Source organism: Dermacentor silvarum, chromosome 3 (assembly GCF_013339745.2).
Source record: "Dermacentor silvarum isolate Dsil-2018 chromosome 3, BIME_Dsil_1.4, whole genome shotgun sequence".
NCBI classification, from domain to species: domain Eukaryota; kingdom Metazoa; phylum Arthropoda; class Arachnida; order Ixodida; family Ixodidae; genus Dermacentor; species Dermacentor silvarum.
Genome location: NC_051156.1, coordinates 187,276,295 through 187,296,975, shown reverse-complemented (window position 1 = coordinate 187,296,975; position 20,681 = coordinate 187,276,295). Strand labels below are relative to the sequence as shown.

Genomic DNA, 20,681 nt, shown 5'->3' with positions numbered 1-20,681 from the left:
CAATATAGCGCGCCGCGCACGTTACAATATTAGAGAGCTTTAGATTAGGGGGACGCAAGCGTAAGGGCGCCCAAGCGATAGGGGGCCCCTACGCTTGCGTCCCCCTAATCTAAAGCTCTCTAATCTGTCGTGGGATGCGATAACGGCGTCCTTTCTGCCTGACCATCTACGCGACTTCATGTGGCGTCTAGGGTGGCAAGTGCTCCCAACGCGTGAAAGACTAGACCAATGGGGCATGGTGCCATCTTCGATGTGTACCATGCCCATGTGCCCATGCCTTGGATGTGCCCACTTCAAGAATCCAACAAGCATGTGCTGCTGCAATGCGTCGCTGCTATAGGGTATTTTGGAGGGCCGTACATGCTGGTTTCCGTGGCCTCGTAGTTAACCGCGTTATTACATCTGGTCGTTGCTCGCGTGGCTGCTTCGCGCGACTTGTAATTGCTGCGGGGGCATTTTGTTTATAGGCGCAACCGGTGCGAGGCAGTTGCCGTGGGACATCGCCGCCGCGCTGTGTTTCCACTTTTGGAGAGGCTCTACTCTGAGCTACTGTCGTTTTTGTCAGAGGAGGTGTTCTTCACTTGGGGAAGGGGAATTGCCTGCGACAGTGGTCATGCCGTTCATGTCGGTGGCTGATGGACGCGTATGGCTTAATTTCCGACCAGCCTGGTTCTTGTAGCCCGCCCATCAAAAGTATTCATTGAATGTACATAGTATGTAGGTGCCCGTGATTTTGGTGTGCGCGTGCTCTCGTATGCATGACAATTTCTGTATATATATATATATATATATATATATATATATATATATATATATATATATATATATATAGCAGTTACCAGATGAAGCAACGTGTATGACGACAGAAGCGCGACGACGGCGTTACCAGTTTTGGTATAACGCCAGTAAAGAGGTGAAAACGAGAGAGGGACCGGAGCCACCCTTGTCACTCACCAGCTAGCCATTGACGTCACGAATTTTTGACGGCGTCTGCACGGCACTATAATCCATCTCACAAGCCGTTTGCAGCCCTGCCGAAGGTACGATACGTACACAAGTATACCATCCCTGCGCAGCAGAATATAGTTCCAGGCGTAAACGTCCAATTATTGGCGGGTTTAGAGAGTTTTTCTTCTTTGCTTGACACGCGATACATTACAGCGATAGGTGACTCGTTAAGACTTTTCTGAGCGTGCGCGTCGTATACCGCTAATTATACTGTGGCGGTGAGCAGACGGCGCGGCACGGATGAACGCATCTCGAGGGGCCATTTGGTTTCCCTATTGGCTAAAGGTTCCTGCAGTTTCCATAGTGCTACAAACGACGTGTGAGATGAATCATAGTCAGTCGTTTGTGCGCAAAACAAGGGATCCTATTACATTATAAGGAAACCAAATAGACGACTTGGTAAATGAAATTAAAAAGGTGTGCATGTGTAAATTGATCTAGTTGTTCTTTGGTGTCCTTTTAAGAGCACTAATAAGATGTAGCTGTAAATGTAGATCCTTGTGTAGCAATGGCGCATGCCTATATACTCTTGGGGATTGGCCAGTCCCGTCCTATACCAATATTCGTTTTTTTTTTTTGACCTGGTTCATGCGGTCCCTGACCCTTATACGAGAAATGTCAAGCGCAGAAGTTTACCAGATACGGTTCCCCGGCAAATGTGAATTACTGCACTGTTAAGGCATAACACTTCTAATTTAATGAATCGATGTGTAGGTGGGGAAGGTTACTACATGCTGGAACATTTAATTCGGGGCTGTGTGATCACGCTTCGCGAGAATTGAGCTTCTTGGCAAATCCTGCGTCCCTTAAACTGTTGCGGTTGACGGCACGTCTGATCCATTGACACAAGGCAGAGTTCCACGAACTATACATTTAACCAAGTTTAATGGCACGTGCAAGAACGCTAACTATACGGTGTATACCTTTGTGTACGCGACTCTTTTTGTTTTGCCAGTTCTGTCTAGTGATGGCATGGTTGTGCTCTGGGTAAATTTAACCCCCCGCATACTCAACGTAGCTCCATTTTACACACTTGTACTACACACGACCGCCTTGGTGAAAGCATTACAGCACCGTATGTCATGGGATGTGTATCTACGTACATCCTGCTCCAACGTTCTGCGACGAACAAATAGATAATTGTTTTCGTTTTCTCGTAATCCTTGCTACCAATAATTAAGTTGTGTGCATATCTTTTGAGCAAGCGATTCAATTCTTCCTGGGACCCCCCCCCCCCCCCTTCCTACCCGAATGGGTGCACAATAAATCGAAATTTAATCACTCTGTAGTTATGAGAACTCACTATAAAAATAATGCGGAAGCCATCGATCAGCCTACTTCCTTGACTTTTTTTTCTTTTTTCATTCGAATCTGCAGTGCCTCGTAGTCAAAGTGCGTCCTCCTCAGACTCAAGGAATATAATTGCTGTTCAAGTCGGTTGTTAACTTATAACCGGCTGGTGTGTTACGAAAGCGCCCCTGTGTCATTGTGACACAAGGAAGGTTGTGTCCTTCGCGGTGCGTAAGCATAATCATTACAATAGATTGCACGTTGCGTTCGATGAACGTAAACACAATTGTAAGCGCCGCCGTTAATTGTATAGCATTTATTTAGTTAATTATATAGCACCAAAGCTACGCTACACACAGACTCCGCCACGTGCGCTGGATCTGCATAATTTTTCTTTTTTTAGACTACAAGGTTAGATGCTGAAAACAGCATCATGTACGCGGTGAGAGAAAAAAAAAAAAAAAACGTCTCAAGTTTGTCACCGCAAAAAACAACTTTCCTTTGCCTAAACAAAAGCTGAAGGCGTGGCGTGGTTATCACGTTAATGTTGTACCCTGGATTTAATTTTACGTTAAGGGCCCCGTGTCGCGGAAAATCCGGCGTCGGCGTAAGCATCGGCGTCTGGCGGAAATAATCCTGCCGAACCACATCATCCCGAACCACCTCGACCGGGCTGGGCGGGCCCTTTGCGTGGCGCAAGGTGTTAGTGAACAAAAATTGAATTTCTCAAAGTAAAATTCGTCAGAAAAATCGTAAAGTACGACTTAACCACAACATACAGACGTGAGAGTGTCGGATTGTAATTTGAATATGCGAGAAAAAAAAAAAGCCTGATAAGCAGCCGGGTATCTTTGAATGCTATCGCGTTCCACTCTTAAAGGCGAAGCTTAAATGCCCTCCAATTGTGATGCATGTTTCGCTGTTACTTTGGTTCTATAGGCAACATTGAGGGGAATTGACGTTGTCGGCGTCAACGGCGTCCAATAGCGCTATCGCGTTCCACTCCTAAAGGCGAAGCTTAAGCGTACTCCCAAGTTTTTATGACAACTCGTGGTATCCGAAACGCACTTCACGTACACATTTCGTCATCTGTGACGACACGCGGCTTATAGGTCGAATTAATATCAACTTTTACAAAAGCTGACGGTAACAATGTGACTATAAACCACATCTACACATTACCACGCGCACCCGCGGCTTTACATTCGGAACGTACGTTTTGACCTATAATCTCATCTGAGTTAATAGATAGTAATTTTAGACTGGGGGGACGCAAGCGTTGGGGGCCCCAACGCTTGTGTCCCCCTACAGTGGGGTACAACTTAAGTCTGCAGTGATGCCCCGCCCACGCCCTCATAACCGCCAGCCATCGTTCCTCCGTGAGGCTGCAAATAGTTCGTATACTTAAAGATTTCCCTGTTTCCTAAATAAGGCGATAACCAGAAAAATAAACTCATAAGCGCGTAATTTTATACATTTTCACTCGTCTATTATAGTGGAACGTACAAGTACGACAAGTACAGTCGTATCAGGTACGACGTCATCTTGAAAAGGTCGCATGACGACGATTTTGTTTGCTTCTGCGATTGGCTGGCGAAGTAACACAACCCCGCGCGGTTCGTGTGCATTTGTTGCCGATTGCTGTTTTTTTTTTTTAAGTTGTGTCCTACTATAGTCTAAAACTGTCTCTAATTTTGAGTACATCTGCAGTCGGACAAGCCGAGTCCCCGGTCTTAGTGGTGAGTGCATTTGCCTGGACCTATTGTGTTTGATGGCCCAGTGGTCAAAGTATAAGGCGTAGCTATTGAGGTAGAGCGGTTCCGCTTTCTTGGGTATTGGAAAACGAGGCTGGGATGCTTTAGCGAATTAGCAAGTTTGAGGAAGAGAGCATTCCGGGGGTAACTCCAGTAAGTGCACGGAGAGCGTTAGGGTATTTGCCACGTGCTATTTGGTTTGGAGGTGGTGGTCCGACTGTATATGGTGACGCAGTGGGCAGGGCCTCGATATTGGAGGCCCGAGCTGGCTGCCCTGGGGCCAAAAACATACCAGAGAAAATATGCGCCACAGCATGAGGCATGTGTGTGAAGAAAAAAAAAAAAAAAGATCGGAAACGACTCGGCACATCGAAATGAAATGCCAAGACATTCACCTGCAGCGAGACCCGTGGGTAGTGTCCACCTTTCAAAAGCGATGGGATTCAAATAAGATTATTTTATTTCATTTCAGTTTTATTTTCCAGAAAACAAAATACACATTCCCGGTAGGGATATATATACCTGCGCAAAAAGCTGTTCTTTTACAGCTTGACTGGGCCCGGGCAAACAAAGGTGAAAGAGTTAATTGGCAAGCAGTCGAGATAAGTATAAGAGACGATTAGAGAGACTCTAATCTAAAAAAAAAAAAAAAGCAGGGAAGATATTGATAGAACTAGGGTCATTGCAGGCGTAGGTAATGGTACAATATAGTGATAGTGGTTTTAAACACGAAAGTTAAGAACGGGATCAGATAGGCAAAGTGGTATACGGCGATAGATGTAGTAAACTACCTGATTAAATCAAGCAGGTTAGGCGACTATTTGTATCCGCCCCGTTTCAAAGGGGATGCCAATAAACATAATCAACATCCTCGAGATCTGTTATTAGCTATATGGACGCGGCCGGTATGACCTCCCCTATCGGTGATTATACCATCCGCGTAGAATAAGGAAATGATATATATGCGGCTCAAGGGAGGGCGGTATGCAGTTAAGAGTGTCCAAGCAGCTGTGCTTCTTGGAGACATTCCAGGAGATGGATTCCAAGATGCGTTTCCTGCGCTGTTGTTCCTCTCTCAGTCCTATATAGCCGCTTATCGACGCTTTATTTTTCTCCACTGTTGGTGCGCGATTATAGATGGGCGAAGCGTTTCGTGATCACTGATTTCTCTTCGTTGCACTAAAGCGTTTCTTTTTTTTTACCGACAGTCCATGCCGCTAATTGTCTGTACTACCGTATTTTTTTCTCCTTTTTTTTTCGTTTCTTGGCGCTTTGTTATATTACCTTCACGTCATACCTTCTGTTTCGTAAACGACTGTTTGCGTCGTCTGGCCACCATTATACAGTCGAACCCGGATATATCGAACTCGCATATAACGAATTATTGTGTATAACGAACAGCAGTAAAATCTCCTTGAAAAATTTTTGTATAAAGTGTATATTTTATACAAAAAATTTTTTTATGCGAGGCTCTCCCTTTCATTTGAATTTTCGGTTTTTCAACGTTGCTGGTGTCGTTGTCGGTGTATGTCGTTATTTAGAAGGTTAGCTACATCGTAATAAACATGCGCAATGGGGGTGTTGGTGATTAGAGGCGAAAATGGCTCTCAAAAATATGATCAAAATTGGTTGTGTCGCAGTATTTCTACTGCAGTTACGTATGCACGTAAGGTTCAGAAGGTGACGTCGCGCAGATGTGGCGCTGCTCTCATCAAATTTAGTGCAAGCGAATAAAAAAAAATCATTTGAAAGAAATAATCTTGACAGACTCTTCTGGCATGAAGTTTCTCGGAAGATAAGATTAATAGAAGCGTCAAAGTTTTACAAAAGGCGATCGTGTAAAGATAGTTGTTCGAAGCGGCTAATAGCGAAAAGGCGAAATTTTAACGTAGATGCTCTTTTTGGTCACACTAAGCCCGTTTGTTTGCAAAAGTGCAGCTTTCTTATAGACATGTTTCGTTCCCTGTTGAGATCTTGCAACTTCAAAGGCTTGTTTCAGGGTTGAGGCTGACATTTCAAGATTACTGTATTAAATTACGATAATTAAATACCGAAGACACGAGAAACAATGTACACATATCACAGCAGCTGACAGACATCATAGGGCCTCCTGAGAGACCTGCCTGTATAAGGGACTTTCACGTTACTGCTAAAATTTCAGCGACGCGTTTATTGGGCCATAAAAAATGAGACAAATGTTGCGTTGCTCTAGATGTATGCCTACGCTGTTTGAAAGGAATAAAATTAAATTGCAAGCACGAATTTACGACATATATTACGAAATAACTACTTAAATTTGACGCCAAAGAAAAATTTACATACGTGTGAAGTCTCTCTAGTCGTGGTGGCTACATGATTCTGATCTGGGGTTGGTGCAACACGCGGAATTCTATATTTCTCGTGCCATTCAGCGGAACACCCACCTTCACAACGCAGCAGGCGCGCGTAAACAAACAAACAATTGCGAGCCAATACCCAACACGTATTAACGAATTCGTGAAAAAATTGTCGCTTGACGACCCTCAGGCACCCAGACTGTGGCTGAATCAATGTTATACTGAATGAATCAATGTTACACGAAGTTTTCAAACAGCGCTAATGTCTTTGAGTTTATATCGAGTGGAGTTGAACCACTGCGATGAGTGTCCATATGAACCTCCATAAACATTTGCGTGATCGCAGTGACATTCCGTTCTTCGGTAACCCCGAGGAACGCATAGCGCAGTGGAAAAGAGAGAGATAGAGAATTAGGAACTTTTCTGTCGCAGAATAAAACTCTCACAAATTGTACAAAGACGACTAATACCTTTCCGTGGTCGCTAAGTCAGTTTACTACGGCCGTATGCGTAAAAAAAAAAAAAAAAAAAAAAAAAAAAAACGCAAACCGAGTAGAAGTTCAAGGTTAGCAGTTCTGGAAAGCTGTCGGGCGAGCAGCATTTTTCGCTTGACAGACGGCAAGGTGAATCAGAAGTCGGTAAAGAAAAGCGTATTAATTACTCCTCTTCGAAATGCTTGGAAGTGCAAGGCACTCAGCCACTTTCGGCAGAAGGTATGCGATTTGTTTTTGTCTATCGTGTAACAGGCTAATAATCACTTGCGCGTCAATATCTAAGCTGACTATTTTAATATACGCGAAATTCAATCACAAAAATGCATTTCGACAGTTGGGAAGCCCGAACAGATCGCGTCAGACTCTGTAGCGGCGATAAATGCGATTATCACTGATTCGATCGCTAATCTCGTTACTTGAGATTAGCGTCCAAGCGTGTCTTACTGTACAGTCCCAAAGAAACTTTCGTAACTATGGCGTCTACATCGGTTCAAAGCACTGGGAATAACTACATGCATGGACATACGAGCGTATGTACTGCGTTAAAAAGCACACGCAACGGCAACGAATCGAATCGCGTCATTGACGGCTTGAAAACTGCTGCGGGCAACTGGCAACCGTAAGAGTTATAAACCGACCAATAAATGGAAAGGTGGATACTTTTCATAAACGTGTGTTCGTAAAGAGAAAAAAAAATCATTCGTGTAAATCTGTAGGAAGCAAAGCGGAGGTCTATATCGGAAGGTGAAGGTCACAAACCTATAGTCGACTTCACTCACCATTCTGAGTACTGTATCTGTCTTGATCTTCAGTTGCTTAGCAGACGATTCCAAGGGCGTAATCCTGCTCGCAGACGACAACGATGCAGACGATGCAGACGAAACTCACAGTCAAGCCTGTCGCGAAGGCGGCTGCGCGTCTACGGCGCGATTTTCACACCACTCGAGCCACAAGTTGTGCGTTAGCCGCGCGAACCGCTTCCCAAAGGAGAGCGAGCCAAGCTAAAAGAGAAACACCAGAAGAGAAGTCAACCGCTTGAGATTTTTCGTGCCTCGTCGCGCAGGACCACGATCACGACAGGGAACGACGCGGCCGGCACATTGCCTACCTAGTCAAGTCTGTCGTGGTAGCAGACGACAAAGCGCTCGCTGCAGAAGTCAGCGTCCCGCAGTGGTGCTGGTCATACCCGGCGGACGGAAACGGGCATTATGTCGAAACACACAACACACACGCGCGCGCGCACACACACACTAACACGGGCTCGGGGGTGATGGTTTTTTCGCGCTCGCGTCGCTGTTTGTTTCTCCCTTCGTCCGGGACGGAACAGTTCCTCTCGCGGGCCCCCGCTCTCCCTGGCTGACACCCCGGCGGGCTTTCAAAGTAAGTTCTATTTTCGTATCCAATTACGAAGCGCCAACAAAAAAGTTGCCGCCGCCGACGCAGCGCCGCCCAGGCGGCGGAGGCAGCGACGACGCCGGCCGATGCTTTCGTTTTGACCGGCAGGTGACGCGACCGCGGCGCCCTCTCGGGAGAATCCATGGTACTAGTGAGCGGAAGAGAAAAAAGTGGCTCGGCTGCACAGGTGCAGCGCAGCCGGTGAGGCGATGCTCTTCTGATATTCCGGGACCAACGGTGTACACCGCTCCCTGCTCGAGCGATGCCGGAACGTCGCTAACGACACGGCCAGATCGCGCCAGCAGGTTGGAGGAAATAATTCTATCACCGTTACCGGAAGTATATATATATCCATCAAAAGCTCAGTGATACATAGCCGCCCTTCCTTGATTGATTAGGTATATCACGGGCTTTCGGAATGAAAATGCTGGTTTTAGCCTTCTCCGGGACATCTGCAAAGCACCCCGCAAAACTACAAACACCCTGTGTTTAGGCATGAAATAAAAGTCTGCATACTATATATGCGTGTGTGTGTGAGAGAGAGAGAAAGAGAAAGTCGGTCCGACCCATCATACTAGGCATTTTATTTTCTATGAAGTTGAATAATCTTTGCAATCACATTAGCTTCATTGTAATTTACGTGCTTCCGCTGGGAGAGTTGTGGGAGAAGCTTTTGAGCAAGGATGTACATCAGCGTGAGCTGATGATAATTTTGTTAAAGATAATTTTCAGGCAAAGACACAAAATATATAATACGTGCTAAAAACATTAACATGTTATCTGAAATATTAATGCTATTACGGTATACACAGCAAACGAGTTGTAATAAATTAAACTGGTTATAGCGCAGCAGGGCAACTTTTTTATCCAAGTAACCATTTCAATCCTCCCGTTTCATGCAAGTGATCGGCAATGTCAGCGCTGGCAGTGCCAGTTTTTTAAATGCTTGATTGCATTTCTCCTAGATAATGAAATGAACCGGGATACTCTCTCTAGAAAAATGCCGAAATGATATAAGCGACTGCCCGAGCGTCTCCGGCATGGTCTAGTGGTTAGGATACCTGGCTCTCACCCAGGAGGCCCGGGTTCGATTCCCGGTGTCGGAAGTTCTTTTTTTTTTTTTTTTTTCATGTGCCGTTTTATTTTATTTTTATTTTTTTCCCCACATGAGACGCAAACTAAACATTTGGTCGAATATCAAGGCGACGGGGTCAGGGTAGATATGCTAATATTTTGCGTTTTTACACCATGTCGTTACATGTGGTTAGTTGTACTTGAACTGAGGCATAATCCCGTAGTTAATTAAGAGCGGTACTAAGTTGAAAGCGCTCTGTTAAGCGCTACCATCAGAGCGCTACCATGCTTGTCCCTGTTAAGTGCCACCATAGTGCCGTTCTGTATGCTGACAAAACATGATTGTAGATTATGGAGAACGAGCGTTTGTTCTTCGTACCCTATAGCTCCCATCTGATTGTTTCCATGTTTATGCCTTATGAGGACCGTTTACACACTAGAACATGAAAAAGTTGTACTAAGGCAAGTAAGGCAACGCGAAACACATGACGGATATGTGTTACGCAGCCCAAGACATGGCATGTTCGTCTCCAGTCAGTATGATCAACAAACTTCTAGTGCTACATAGCGCCGTTAAGCGTATAGCATTTTAAATGCGTAAGCATTTCTATGCCTACCCAACGAGAAATCTGCCCGTCACGTAAGACGAATGCAATGGCTGATACCCCCATAAGGTTGAGGCTAAAAGCGATCAGTAAAGTGAAACGAACAGTGCATACATTCATTGAAATCGCCCATACAACACACCGAACAGCATACGTTTCAATAAAGAACAAGCTCAAAACAAGCATTCGAACCATCAATAAAGCATTGCATACCCCCCCCCCCCCCCCCTTAACAGTTGCAGACGTGGTTTTGCAACAGCTTCACTGGACATCCATGTTCGCCGGTTGATAACGACCGATAAGGGTCGATAAGGGTCGGATCGAGTCCGATAGGGGTGGGTGATAACCGATAAGGGTAGATAAGGGTCGGATGTAGTCCGATAAGGTTGATAACGACCGATAAAGCTTGATAAGTGTTAATGCTGGTCGGATCAAGTTTGTTAAGATTGATAATGACACCGCGCTGCGTGGAGATGAGCAAGTGGCACAATGCTTACGCATACTTAGACAACTCTGCTGTGCAGTTTCTGCGTGAATTTTTGTTATTCCGCTCCGTCAGTTATAATGACATCCATATTCCCTCCAATATTTCTGCCGATGGAGACATGTAACGCTAAATAACCTCGAGGTAGAGTTTATTAGGGCTTTGGCTCGTCAGACTTAACATTGCTCCACCACCGGCCAAAATTGCCTGTAAAGATTGTTTTTCTGCAGAATATCACAGCAAAAGGTGAAGCTTACTACCGCCTGCCTGACGCATCGTACGAGACATTCTTTTTCTATATATGAAAAAAAAAAGTATAAATCGCAGTCATATACATATATAGCGCCACGCGCCGCATCGCTGCCAGTCGGTGTGGTTGGATTAAGGTGGATAAAAGTGGATTAATGTGGATTACGGTGGTTTAAAAGGGATTAAGGTGGATTGAAGTGGACTAAAGTTGATTATGGTGGATTAAGGTTGGCACAAATTAGAACAAGGTGGATTAAGGTGGATTAAGGTGGAGTATTAATTTTAAGAGATAACTTATAGAAGTCATTATGCTTTCGCATTCAAATCCCGGGAGCATACTTAAGGGGCCGATATTTTTTTTTTACGCGTTTGTGTAATCCTTTTAAATTTGGAATATTCTTTCTACGTCCACAATCCACTTCGATCCCTCATTCGTGGCGTTCTTTGGCCATACCTGGCCCTTGCGCCACAAAATTTTAACATATTATCATCATGATATCATCAATTCCAGGCCGAACACGACTCGTGTTTTACACGAGAACAGCCGGGCTAGAGGCAAGACGCGCGCGCTGCTCCTCTAGCTCGACCCTGGCACGAGCTCACAGGTTTCTTTCTCGGCCGGACCAGGGTGCCTCGATGGCAAACTGTTTGGCATCAAGGCACCCTAGTTAATGGGACGGAATGCGAAGAAACTCGCGTACCGTGCTTTTTGGTGCACGTTTAATGCAATCCAAATGTTCAAAATAAGTCCGGAACTGTCCCCTACGGCGTCATTTATAACTATTTGTGTGGAAACTAAACGTCCAATCCCATTGTTTAATTAAATTTCTTGCTTAAAAAGTAAATAGTGAAAGGCGGATCCGAAATTTTACAGCAAAAGTTTCCGTCAGCGTAGCTCTTTCTCTGAGACAAAGGCACGAACGATACAATACGTGATAGGAATGTTCAAGCGTTGTCCATGTCATCAATGTTATTACACTAAACAAAAAATTTATTGCAATGGATTTGAATATGATAAGACAGCTATATCTGCACGAATCGAAAGAGAGCTCATAAAAGCGACTGCTTAGCACTGCAAATACAGTTCCGTATCCAAGTAACCGCGTAACTCTTTTCTTCAAGTGATCACGAACGTCAGCGCTGGCAGGGACATCTTTGTATTTTGTATTGCGCTTCTTCTAAATAATAAAATGAGCCGGTATACTTTCTGTAGAAAACTACTGAACTGATGGAAACGATATAAAGGAGCATAATGAAATTAACCAGGATACTCTCTCTAGAAGAAACCTGAAATCGTATAAAGCACCTGTGGACTGTGTCCGGCATGGTCTAGTGGTTAGGATACCTGGCTCTCACCCAGGAGGCCCGGGTTCGATTCCCGGTGTCGGAAGAATTTTTTTTTTTTTGCCATGTGCGTTTTATTTCGATTCTTTTTTTTTTTTTTCGCCTTCCTTTCTTTTTTTTTTGGCCACACAACACGTAGACAAGATATGCGAACGAAAGGTCAAGGGGACGGTGTTGGGGTAGATATGCTGCCATTTTGCTTTTTTTTTGCACTATGTCGTTACAAGAAAAATGCGCAAGCGGATTCATTGTCCAACTTCTCATTTGATTCATGACGCTATGTCTTCCTTGTACTTGCACAGAGACGTAATCCCGTAGTTGAGAGCGTTATTCACTTGAAAGCGCATTTTCCTGGTAACTGCTACCATGGTGTCGCTCTGTACACCAACATCACATGATTGAAAGGTACGGAGAACAAGCATTTGTATACTTCGTACCCGAGCTAGCTCCCATCTGATCGTTTCTATGTTTATGCCTTATGATTAAGTCTTACACACTAGACCACGAAAAAGTTTTGCTAAGGCCAGTAAAGGCAGCGCGAAACACAAGACGGATATGTACGTGTTACACAACCCAACACATCACATGATCATCTCCACTCAGTATGGTCAACAATCTTTGAGTGCTATATAGCACGTCACGTGTTATAGCATTGGTCTTTTTGAAGCGAAGCTTTGTATGGCTAGGCGAAATCGTGTATGGTTAGCCGAAATCGGCTGTGTACAGAAAACTATCATCATCAGCATTGGGGGCTAGAGCGTCGTCCTTTTCTTCCGCAGCTGGCTCGTTGGCACCCCTCGGGTTGCGCTCTTGCTCGGCCAGCGCTCGTGCCACAGCTCCAGCGTTCGTCGTCGTCGTCGTCGTCTGCTTCCACAGCTGGCTCCGTTGCCGCTCATCATTCCAACGTAGAATTTACCTTCTCTTCTGTCGTCGCTATGGGGAGGCCGAGTTTTCGGGGGTATGGTCCATTGCTTAAGGGGGCACGAGCCATTCATTGTCTTACGTGACGGACAGATTTAATTTTGAAGCAATTTAATTTCGAAGAATCGGCAAGCGGCAATGAGCGGGCGAATGCTGCTATAACCACGCCGCAGAGCAAACTCAAGACATCGGACAGCAAGCGACAATGGCGGACTGCGGGCATACAGTCAGTGACGTGGTTCCTCCGTCGCAGCCGAACGTGTGCGTAACCTCATTAAGAAACACGAAGGCGTAACCAAAAATTGACAGTCACTTTAGCATATGCCAAAGAGGGTGATGGCGAAAGCCGGCGCGCTCAAGAGACATTATTTAAATTACTTGACATTCTCGTTCAAATGCGTTGTTACTTCATATTACTTCTTTTTTCCCCACCAAAGCTCGCCGGTTCGAGTGCCCTAAATAATTCTATATTAATTACCTGTGCCCTAATTACTTTCGCCTTAACGCCAAAGGTGGTGGGTTCGTCTCCCACATAAGCTCGAGGGTTCGACTACTACCGAAGGTCGTGGGTTCGAGTGTCTGAATTAACTCTATCTTAATTAACACGATGGTGACCCATCAAAATTGCTGCGTGAGCGTGTGCATATAGGTAAGACACGATGCCGGGTCGGTGCGGTAAGCGAATTACTACACCGAGTCGTCATCGTGTACGATTTCACTTCGACAACACGGTTTTCCCTCAAGGACGTTGAAGGTCGACTTAACGATGAGACATATAAGGCTTTCGCATTAATAATTGAGAAACACTTTAATGAACCGTCGGGATTAACCGAGTGATAAACGCCGGAGCCGCGCGCTTCAGCTTCGCTGGTTAACCATCTGTACGGAGCGATCGGGCGGTGATTTTGCGTTGCCGCCTTTCAAGGCGAAAGCCTTGCATGCATGTCTCATCGTTCAGACGACCTTCAACGTCATCGAGCGAAAACCGTATCGTCGACGCGAACTCGTACCCTTTGCCGACTCGGTTTACTAATAATTTACTTACTACACCGGCCCGGCATCGTGTCTCTCCTATATGCAAACGCTCACGCAACAATCTTGATGGTGCGCGGGTCACCGTCGTCATCGTGATAATTAAGATAGAGTTAATTCAGACACTCGAACCCACGACCTTTGGTGGGAGCCGCAGCCCCGACTTTTGGTGTTAATTAGGTCGAGGTTAATTAAGGCACAGTTAATTAGGGTAGTGTCAATTAGGGCACTCGAGCCCGCGACCTCTGGCCTGCAAAACAAGTATAGAAGAAGTAAGAACTCATTCGAATGAAAATGTCAATTTAATGAATGTTTCATGAGTGCGCAGGCTTTCACCTTCACCCTCTTTGGCGTATGCTAAAGTGACTGTCATTTTTTTTTTTTCAAATATGTACCAAAACGCCCCACTCGCCGCATAGACAGATATCCCCGAAAAGTTCATGAAGTGTGCCACGAAGGCTAACACATTAAATAATCGCCCGTAGCAAACTTCCTGTCATCGATGTTCGATTTGGTCGCGTCCATCGAGCCAGATAACAGTGCCGGTTCAAATAATCGGCAAATGTGTGGAGCATTAAGAAGAGGAAACGAAAAAGTCGAAGTTTCGCACGAAAGGCGAAGCATCGATTGCGACAACAAATTATTAGACAGTAATGCGTAGTAAGGATGATAGTTTTATCGACCGTATAAACGTATAAGAATTTGCTTACTAACTAAATTAACTAGCATGGTGTCACGTGCGGAAAGGCAAACATGAACACATCTCACTCGCTGACCACGTACACTCGCTGTCAAAATGCTGGCGTGAGGAAGCGCGGCCGCAGCCACGAGTGAATTGACCTTCGTGCTGCCTCTCGCTCCAGCGCGGACTAAGCAGCGAGATCACAGCGCACATGAAGCTATCAGCTCTCGGCGCACCTGGACACTTAGACCCTGTCCCAATCGCAGATCGCTTTAAAGATAGGGTCCGGTGCCATGCGCACCATGGAAGGCGGCACGTTTGCTTCCCGCCTTCCTCCCTTGTGCGCGCGAAATCGAGCCACCATTTTCGGCTCAACCATCGCACGATTTTACTCGCATACACAGCATATGGCACGCGGCCACGATGTTATCGCAATTGTACTTTATACGGAACATCACGGCGACGTCAACGACCACGGGGGAAATTCGCCAGGGGTGTCATATAATTGCTATTCCAATAAAATTCCGGCTGAAAAAGCTCACGACGACTGTCAACATTAATGCGATTACAATTGAAACAGTGTATCAACACACCGTTTTGCCGAAGACCCCTTTATTTACAATCATGTATAGGTCATTCTGACATTCCGAATCATGTGACGGTATTCGACATATGTCGCATGCAGTCGCTCACCGGGGTCGGCCATGACCATGACGGCATGATGACGATGCAGTATCGATGATAGAATGTTGGGAAGGAATGTCGGCGTCGATGCAACGATGAAGGAGCTATGATGACGATGAAACGACCTGGACAGCATCCCTACCCTGATGGCCAAAGCTAGCAGACAACTTGGATAAATGGGTCGGCGTAAGAGGACAGATAGATAGACTCAAAGTGCCTGAAGTATATATGCTAATAATGATAATTGCATCAAAATGCTGCACTGAATTACAAAGTTCTTGGCTGACCTGCACGCCAGCAACGGTTATGATAACGACGACTTCTGTACTAACCGACTGAGGCGTCCATTGACAGAGTAGGCTAGCCATCCGACGTGACCTTTAAAAACGATTTTTCTTGGTCATTACGACTGAGAGCGTTGCCAGGACCTTCTCGTTTGTTTATGTATTTACTTGTCTATTTATTTATTTATTTATTTATTTATTTATTTATTTATTTATTTATTTATTTATTTATTTATTTATTTATTTATTTATTTATTTATTTATTTATTTATTTATTTATTTATTTAAGAAAATCTGGCCAGTCTAAATGGCGGACTTTAGGCAGGGCTGGGCGATACATTGGAAGAAACACAATGCAGGAAATTTAGCGTACAAAAGGAACATTATGCATTGTACAGCTAACAAAATTCAGTGCAAAAACAATCAGTCGTTCAGAACAAATACATAAAATATCGGTTCCTGCGTTCTGCGATAAGTGACGCATGTCAAAGATGAATTTAGGGGCAACAAACGATGTTGATGCAACACACCACTACCGTCATCAAAAATGTTGCACGAACTCGATGAAACAAAAGGTAACCTGAATGTATTTTTTTTTCTTTCACTGAGTGGCACCGCGACCATACCTTTGTTGTCAATTGACTGCATTTATTTGGGTAAAAGTGAACCACTCGTTTCTTGGTTTGTTTTTCTCGCTTTTAACAGCGGAGCTGTTTAAGCCGGCCGTAGTACGTGATGCGTTAACAGAAAATGCGGGTCGATCCTGGCGGTAGTGCAGAAAGGGTCCAAGCGCAATGCCACATACTCCTGTGAACTATAGCGAAGCTGAGCCTGGCTAGCCTAGATAAGCATGGTTGAGACTACTTAAGCTTAGTCAGTCATCGATAGCCAATCAATAGCTAATCGATAATCGATCAAAAATTGATAAATTCCGGAAATGCTGGGGATGACTTGGTTGTGCTTAGCCTAGCCCAAATACATGGCCAATACCTTGAATAGCCGATCAATATCCCATCAATAGCTAATCGATAATGGATTATTACTCAATTAATTCCGGAAAATGCTGTGGATGACCTTGTGGGGCTTAGCCTAGCCCAAAAGCCAGGACTAGCTAGGTTCCCATACGCTCCGCTGCCGCTTTAGCATTGCGCCTCCAGTGCAAGTTACGCTATTTTTTTTTACCCCGGGGGAATAAATGACAAAAAAAAAAAAAACTCTCAGCCCTTCCACTGGGGTGGAGATGGAAGACCGGCGAAGCTATACTATTGTGGGAATTATGTATTTCCAATTATGACTATTAAGATGTGATGGTGTAATTGGTTATTTGAACTATTAAAGATTGAGAAATATATATGATCCGGTGGTTTTCATTTATTTAGTGACCACAGGGACCATGGCCTTATGGTCGCTACGGTACACCGATATAGGGTGTACGGCTAAGGTTGGCACGTTCTTCACGAACACGTCACCAACGGCCGCGCGCGTTCAGGTGCGAACGCGAGCAAAACGCCGCCGCCGTCGACAACAGCTCTGCGCGTTGTTTTTTGTGACCGCCCACAACCGATGTAAAAACGCTGGCGTGAGCAAGCGCGCCAGCAGCAGCGGGTGAAGGTTCATGCGGTATATCGCTTCAACGGAAACTGAGAGGCGAAAGCACAGCGCATGCAAAGGTAGGAGCCGTGTTGCAGATCGCTTTCAAAATACAGTGCGCGCGCCGCCTGGCGCCGTGCAAAGTACAAGTTGCTCGCAGAGCAGAAGCCGCAACCCCTCCCTCCCGCGCTGCCTTCCCGCTGTCCTCTATTCGCGAGGGAGATTCAGTCGCCAGTTACACGTCGCTCGTTGCGTTGTTCCTCCGAATGAACGGCACACAGCCGGGCCATGGCGAGTCGTAAGGGCAACTGATAAGAGCGCTAGCGCGATATCTACGTGACGGAACGGCTCAACACCGTTGTCGACACTGTTAGGGGAGAGGCGCGCGAGAGCCCAGAACTCTAGCGCAGGCGGCAGAGGCCGACAGGGCTGCGCGCATGCGCCGCAGTGGGAGAGCGGGCACGCACACGCCGAGTCTAGGGTGCCTCGATTCCCTCCTCGCCCACCGCTCCCCTTCCACTGGGAAGTCGCGTTTGCTCTCCGCCGTGCGTTTGCTCGCCGTGAAAGCACGCGTCCCTCGCCCTCGTGCGCTTTCACTCGCACATACAGCATACGGCCAATGAGAGTTTTTTTTTTCTATTGCCGGACGGGACCATCGAAGAGTGAGCCCTTAACAGCTTTGCTGTAAGACTGTTTTTCCTCAAAATTTTTCCGAGCCCTTACATCTCTATCAGTGGCACACAATTCGTACACGTTGTAGCATCAATTCCATTGACTATGTAAGTCTACGTCCTTGGTCTACGTGAGTCAAGATTGTCGACTGCTGTTTGGATAAAAATACAGTGCAACTCGTATCTTCTTCCAGGCCGTATCAACAATGTACAGTGAATTAAACCAGAGGCCTAGCGTTCAAATTTTCGCGTGAGAGAGAGAGAGAAGGAGGGGGGCTTCGTGTGGAAGCCGAACAAACAGCATTGAGGGAGGCGCACGAAGTAAGTCATTCATATTTTGTAAAGATCAGAATTTGGAGGTTTACTTACGCATGGTTAATTTCTTGGTACAAATATCCTTGTAACATTCAATAACAACACATACCCGTGAAAGAAAAGAGCTAGCAGGTACATTCTGTCTTTGATTCGCCCTTAATTATGCGCCATTTGTTACTTGCTTTCTAAAGCCCTTCTCCGACAAGAATACCAAAAGAAGTGCGACCCATTTCAAAGTCCAAGACAAATGGCAATACACAATTCAACTTTTGCAGCACTGAAATGCAGCCAGTAATAGGGGCTAAGGTTCGCGGCCCGCATGATCATTTTGTAACAGCTGTTACAGTGTAACGCATTACTGTTAGGAAGAAATACTTATTTACAACATGGACAAAACTAATATGTATATGGAAGATGAAAACGTGTACATGATTTTGCACCCAAATAATATGTGTAACCTGTTGGAACACATACTGTAGATTTAATGTGCGAACCTCATTGGCGAACAAACCAACTACGAAATTCGATGGTTCCAATTTATCAACACCCAAGCCATCGTTCATAGCTTTGATTGCCGCGATGGTTCTGAAATGTTGCGGTAGCACCACCAAACGTGTTTAGAAAAAAAATTTAATTTAATTTAATAAGACACTACACAAAGGGAAATTTTATTGTACAAAAAAGCACATGTAGGAACAAAACACTGATGTACCGCGTTTACAGCATCACATAGTATGGGCTCGTTATATAATGTTTAGTCACACAAGATACAAATGTTTCCATAGAATTTTTCATACAACCCGAGTTCTTGTTTGTTTTTTCCTTTTAGAATGGGAAAATGTTCATTTCTAGTTTGCCTTTTATTTCGAAAATGAAGCGGGTGTGCCATTTCCTCAGAAATTCCTATTCTTTATTGGTGTTCATGTGAGCGTTTAGCGTTTTGGAACCTGAACTTGTGACGCATTAGCGTGTGTCGATGGAGCCAAATGTTGCGATACTTGCTTCTTCTCTCCATCTCGGAAAGCTTTCTTGGTTGCTCTGGATTAATGCGGGTTTTTGTCTGAATATCTCAGGCAGCATTATCTGTACCGACAACACTTTAAACTAATGGTAAATACGTTTTTGCGCGCTTTATAGCTTTTAATTAAATTTTTGCCAAAAGTAATAGGAAATATTGTATGTCAACGTTTGGGCTCGAAATAATGGCTCCTAAAGTTAGACTCGTACTGTGCAAGGGCCCGCGGATGAGACGGTCATGTGACACATTGTATTGGAACCATGGAGGAAAATTGTTTAGGAGTAGAAACTCCCGTCAGCGCGGGCGTGCGCGTGCGACCAGATAACGTCACATTAGTATGCGCCGACGGGGGCGCATGCAGTGGCGGCGCCTTGTGGCGCGTCATGCAAGCAACAGCGAAAAAAAAATTACACCATCTTCCTGTAGGGGAACCCTGAGTAGTATGCGAAGCAGCCATGGGGTCGACTCAAGGTAGTTTTATCAGCTGTATAAACTTGGACATGCAGCAGCACCAGCAACGTGCTGAACTGTTGTCGACGCCGTCGGCGTTTTGCCCGCGTTCGCACCGAATGCGCGCGACGTTGGTGACTGTTGCCGGTGCCTCTGGGGCGCCTACCGTCGCGTCTCTAACCCAAGCTGCTTCGCATTATCGCGCACGGAGCCGCAGGTGTTGCCATTCGTTTCGCAATCCGGAGAGGAGAGGAGCGTCGGAGAGGAGAGGAGGAATGCCGAGAGGAGAGGAGATGAGACAAGGAGAGGAGGGCGAGGAGATGAGACAAGGAGAGGAGGGGAGGAGGATGCGCAGTAGGGGTGTGGACGCCGCACGGCGGAGGGAGGGAGGGAGGGACTGACTTGGCCCCGAGCATAAGATGCTTCGCATCTAAAAAAGTTGTCGCAGTTTCACCCGAAAGGCGAAGCATCAGTTGCGATAGCAAATTTGTAGTGAGCTATACGGAGTAATGATAGTAGCTTTATCAGCTGTATAAACTTGGACATGCCGTAGCACCGGCGACACGCAAAACTGTTGTCGACGCCGTCGGCGTTTTCCCCGGGTTCGCACAAAACGCGTGCGGCGTTGGTGACTGTTGCCGGAGCCTCTGGGGGCGGCTCGGAGGTTTTCTACGACATCAGAACAGGACACTTGTCGAGCAGCGTCGGAAGTCTTTACCACCTTCTCGCCTCACAACGTTTTTGTATAAATAGGCACTTGGTGCCGCAGCTAAACGTCGCCTCCCTTCCCTTCCCCACCCCCACGGCCTTTAGCGGGTCGGAAGAAGGCGCGTTTGCTCTACATATATGGTGATTGTAAAGGAGGGAAGAGACGCCTACTTCTGCAGCCCTTAAGGGAGCACAAAAGGTTGCCGCCGCTGACGCAGCGCCGCCCAGGCGGCGGAGGCAGCGACGACGCCGGCCGATGCTTTCGTTTTGACCGGCAGGTGACGCGACCGCGG

General features: G+C 45.8%; 1 protein-coding gene and 2 non-coding genes across 6 annotated transcripts in view; 2 read left to right on the top strand and 1 right to left on the bottom strand.

The window, feature by feature from the left end:
• The window catches only part of LOC119446263 (calmodulin), a 112,271-nt gene extending 104,016 nt beyond the window's left edge, over window positions 1–8,255 (bottom strand). For 3 of the 4 annotated variants that reach the window (XR_007466129.1, XM_049664047.1, XM_049664046.1), the window contains exon 1: window positions 7,662–8,255. Coding sequence is in view for 2 of the 4 variants with exons in the window: in XM_049664047.1 (XP_049520004.1) it covers window positions 7,662–7,664 (3 nt within the window). In the remaining 2 variants the exon portion in view is untranslated. The remainder of the gene's footprint in view (window positions 1–7,661) is intronic. The other variant, XR_007466130.1, reaches the window with a different exon arrangement.
• Window positions 8,256–9,311: 1,056 nt separating this feature from the next.
• On the top strand, window positions 9,312–9,383 carry Trnae-cuc (transfer RNA glutamic acid (anticodon CUC)). The gene has a single exon. It is a non-coding gene; the product is annotated as a tRNA-Glu (tRNA).
• A 2,624-nt stretch (window positions 9,384–12,007) lies between these two features.
• Trnae-cuc (transfer RNA glutamic acid (anticodon CUC)) lies at window positions 12,008–12,079 on the top strand. Its single transcript has one exon. It is a non-coding gene; the product is annotated as a tRNA-Glu (tRNA).
• The last annotated feature ends 8,602 nt before the right edge of the window (window positions 12,080–20,681 follow it).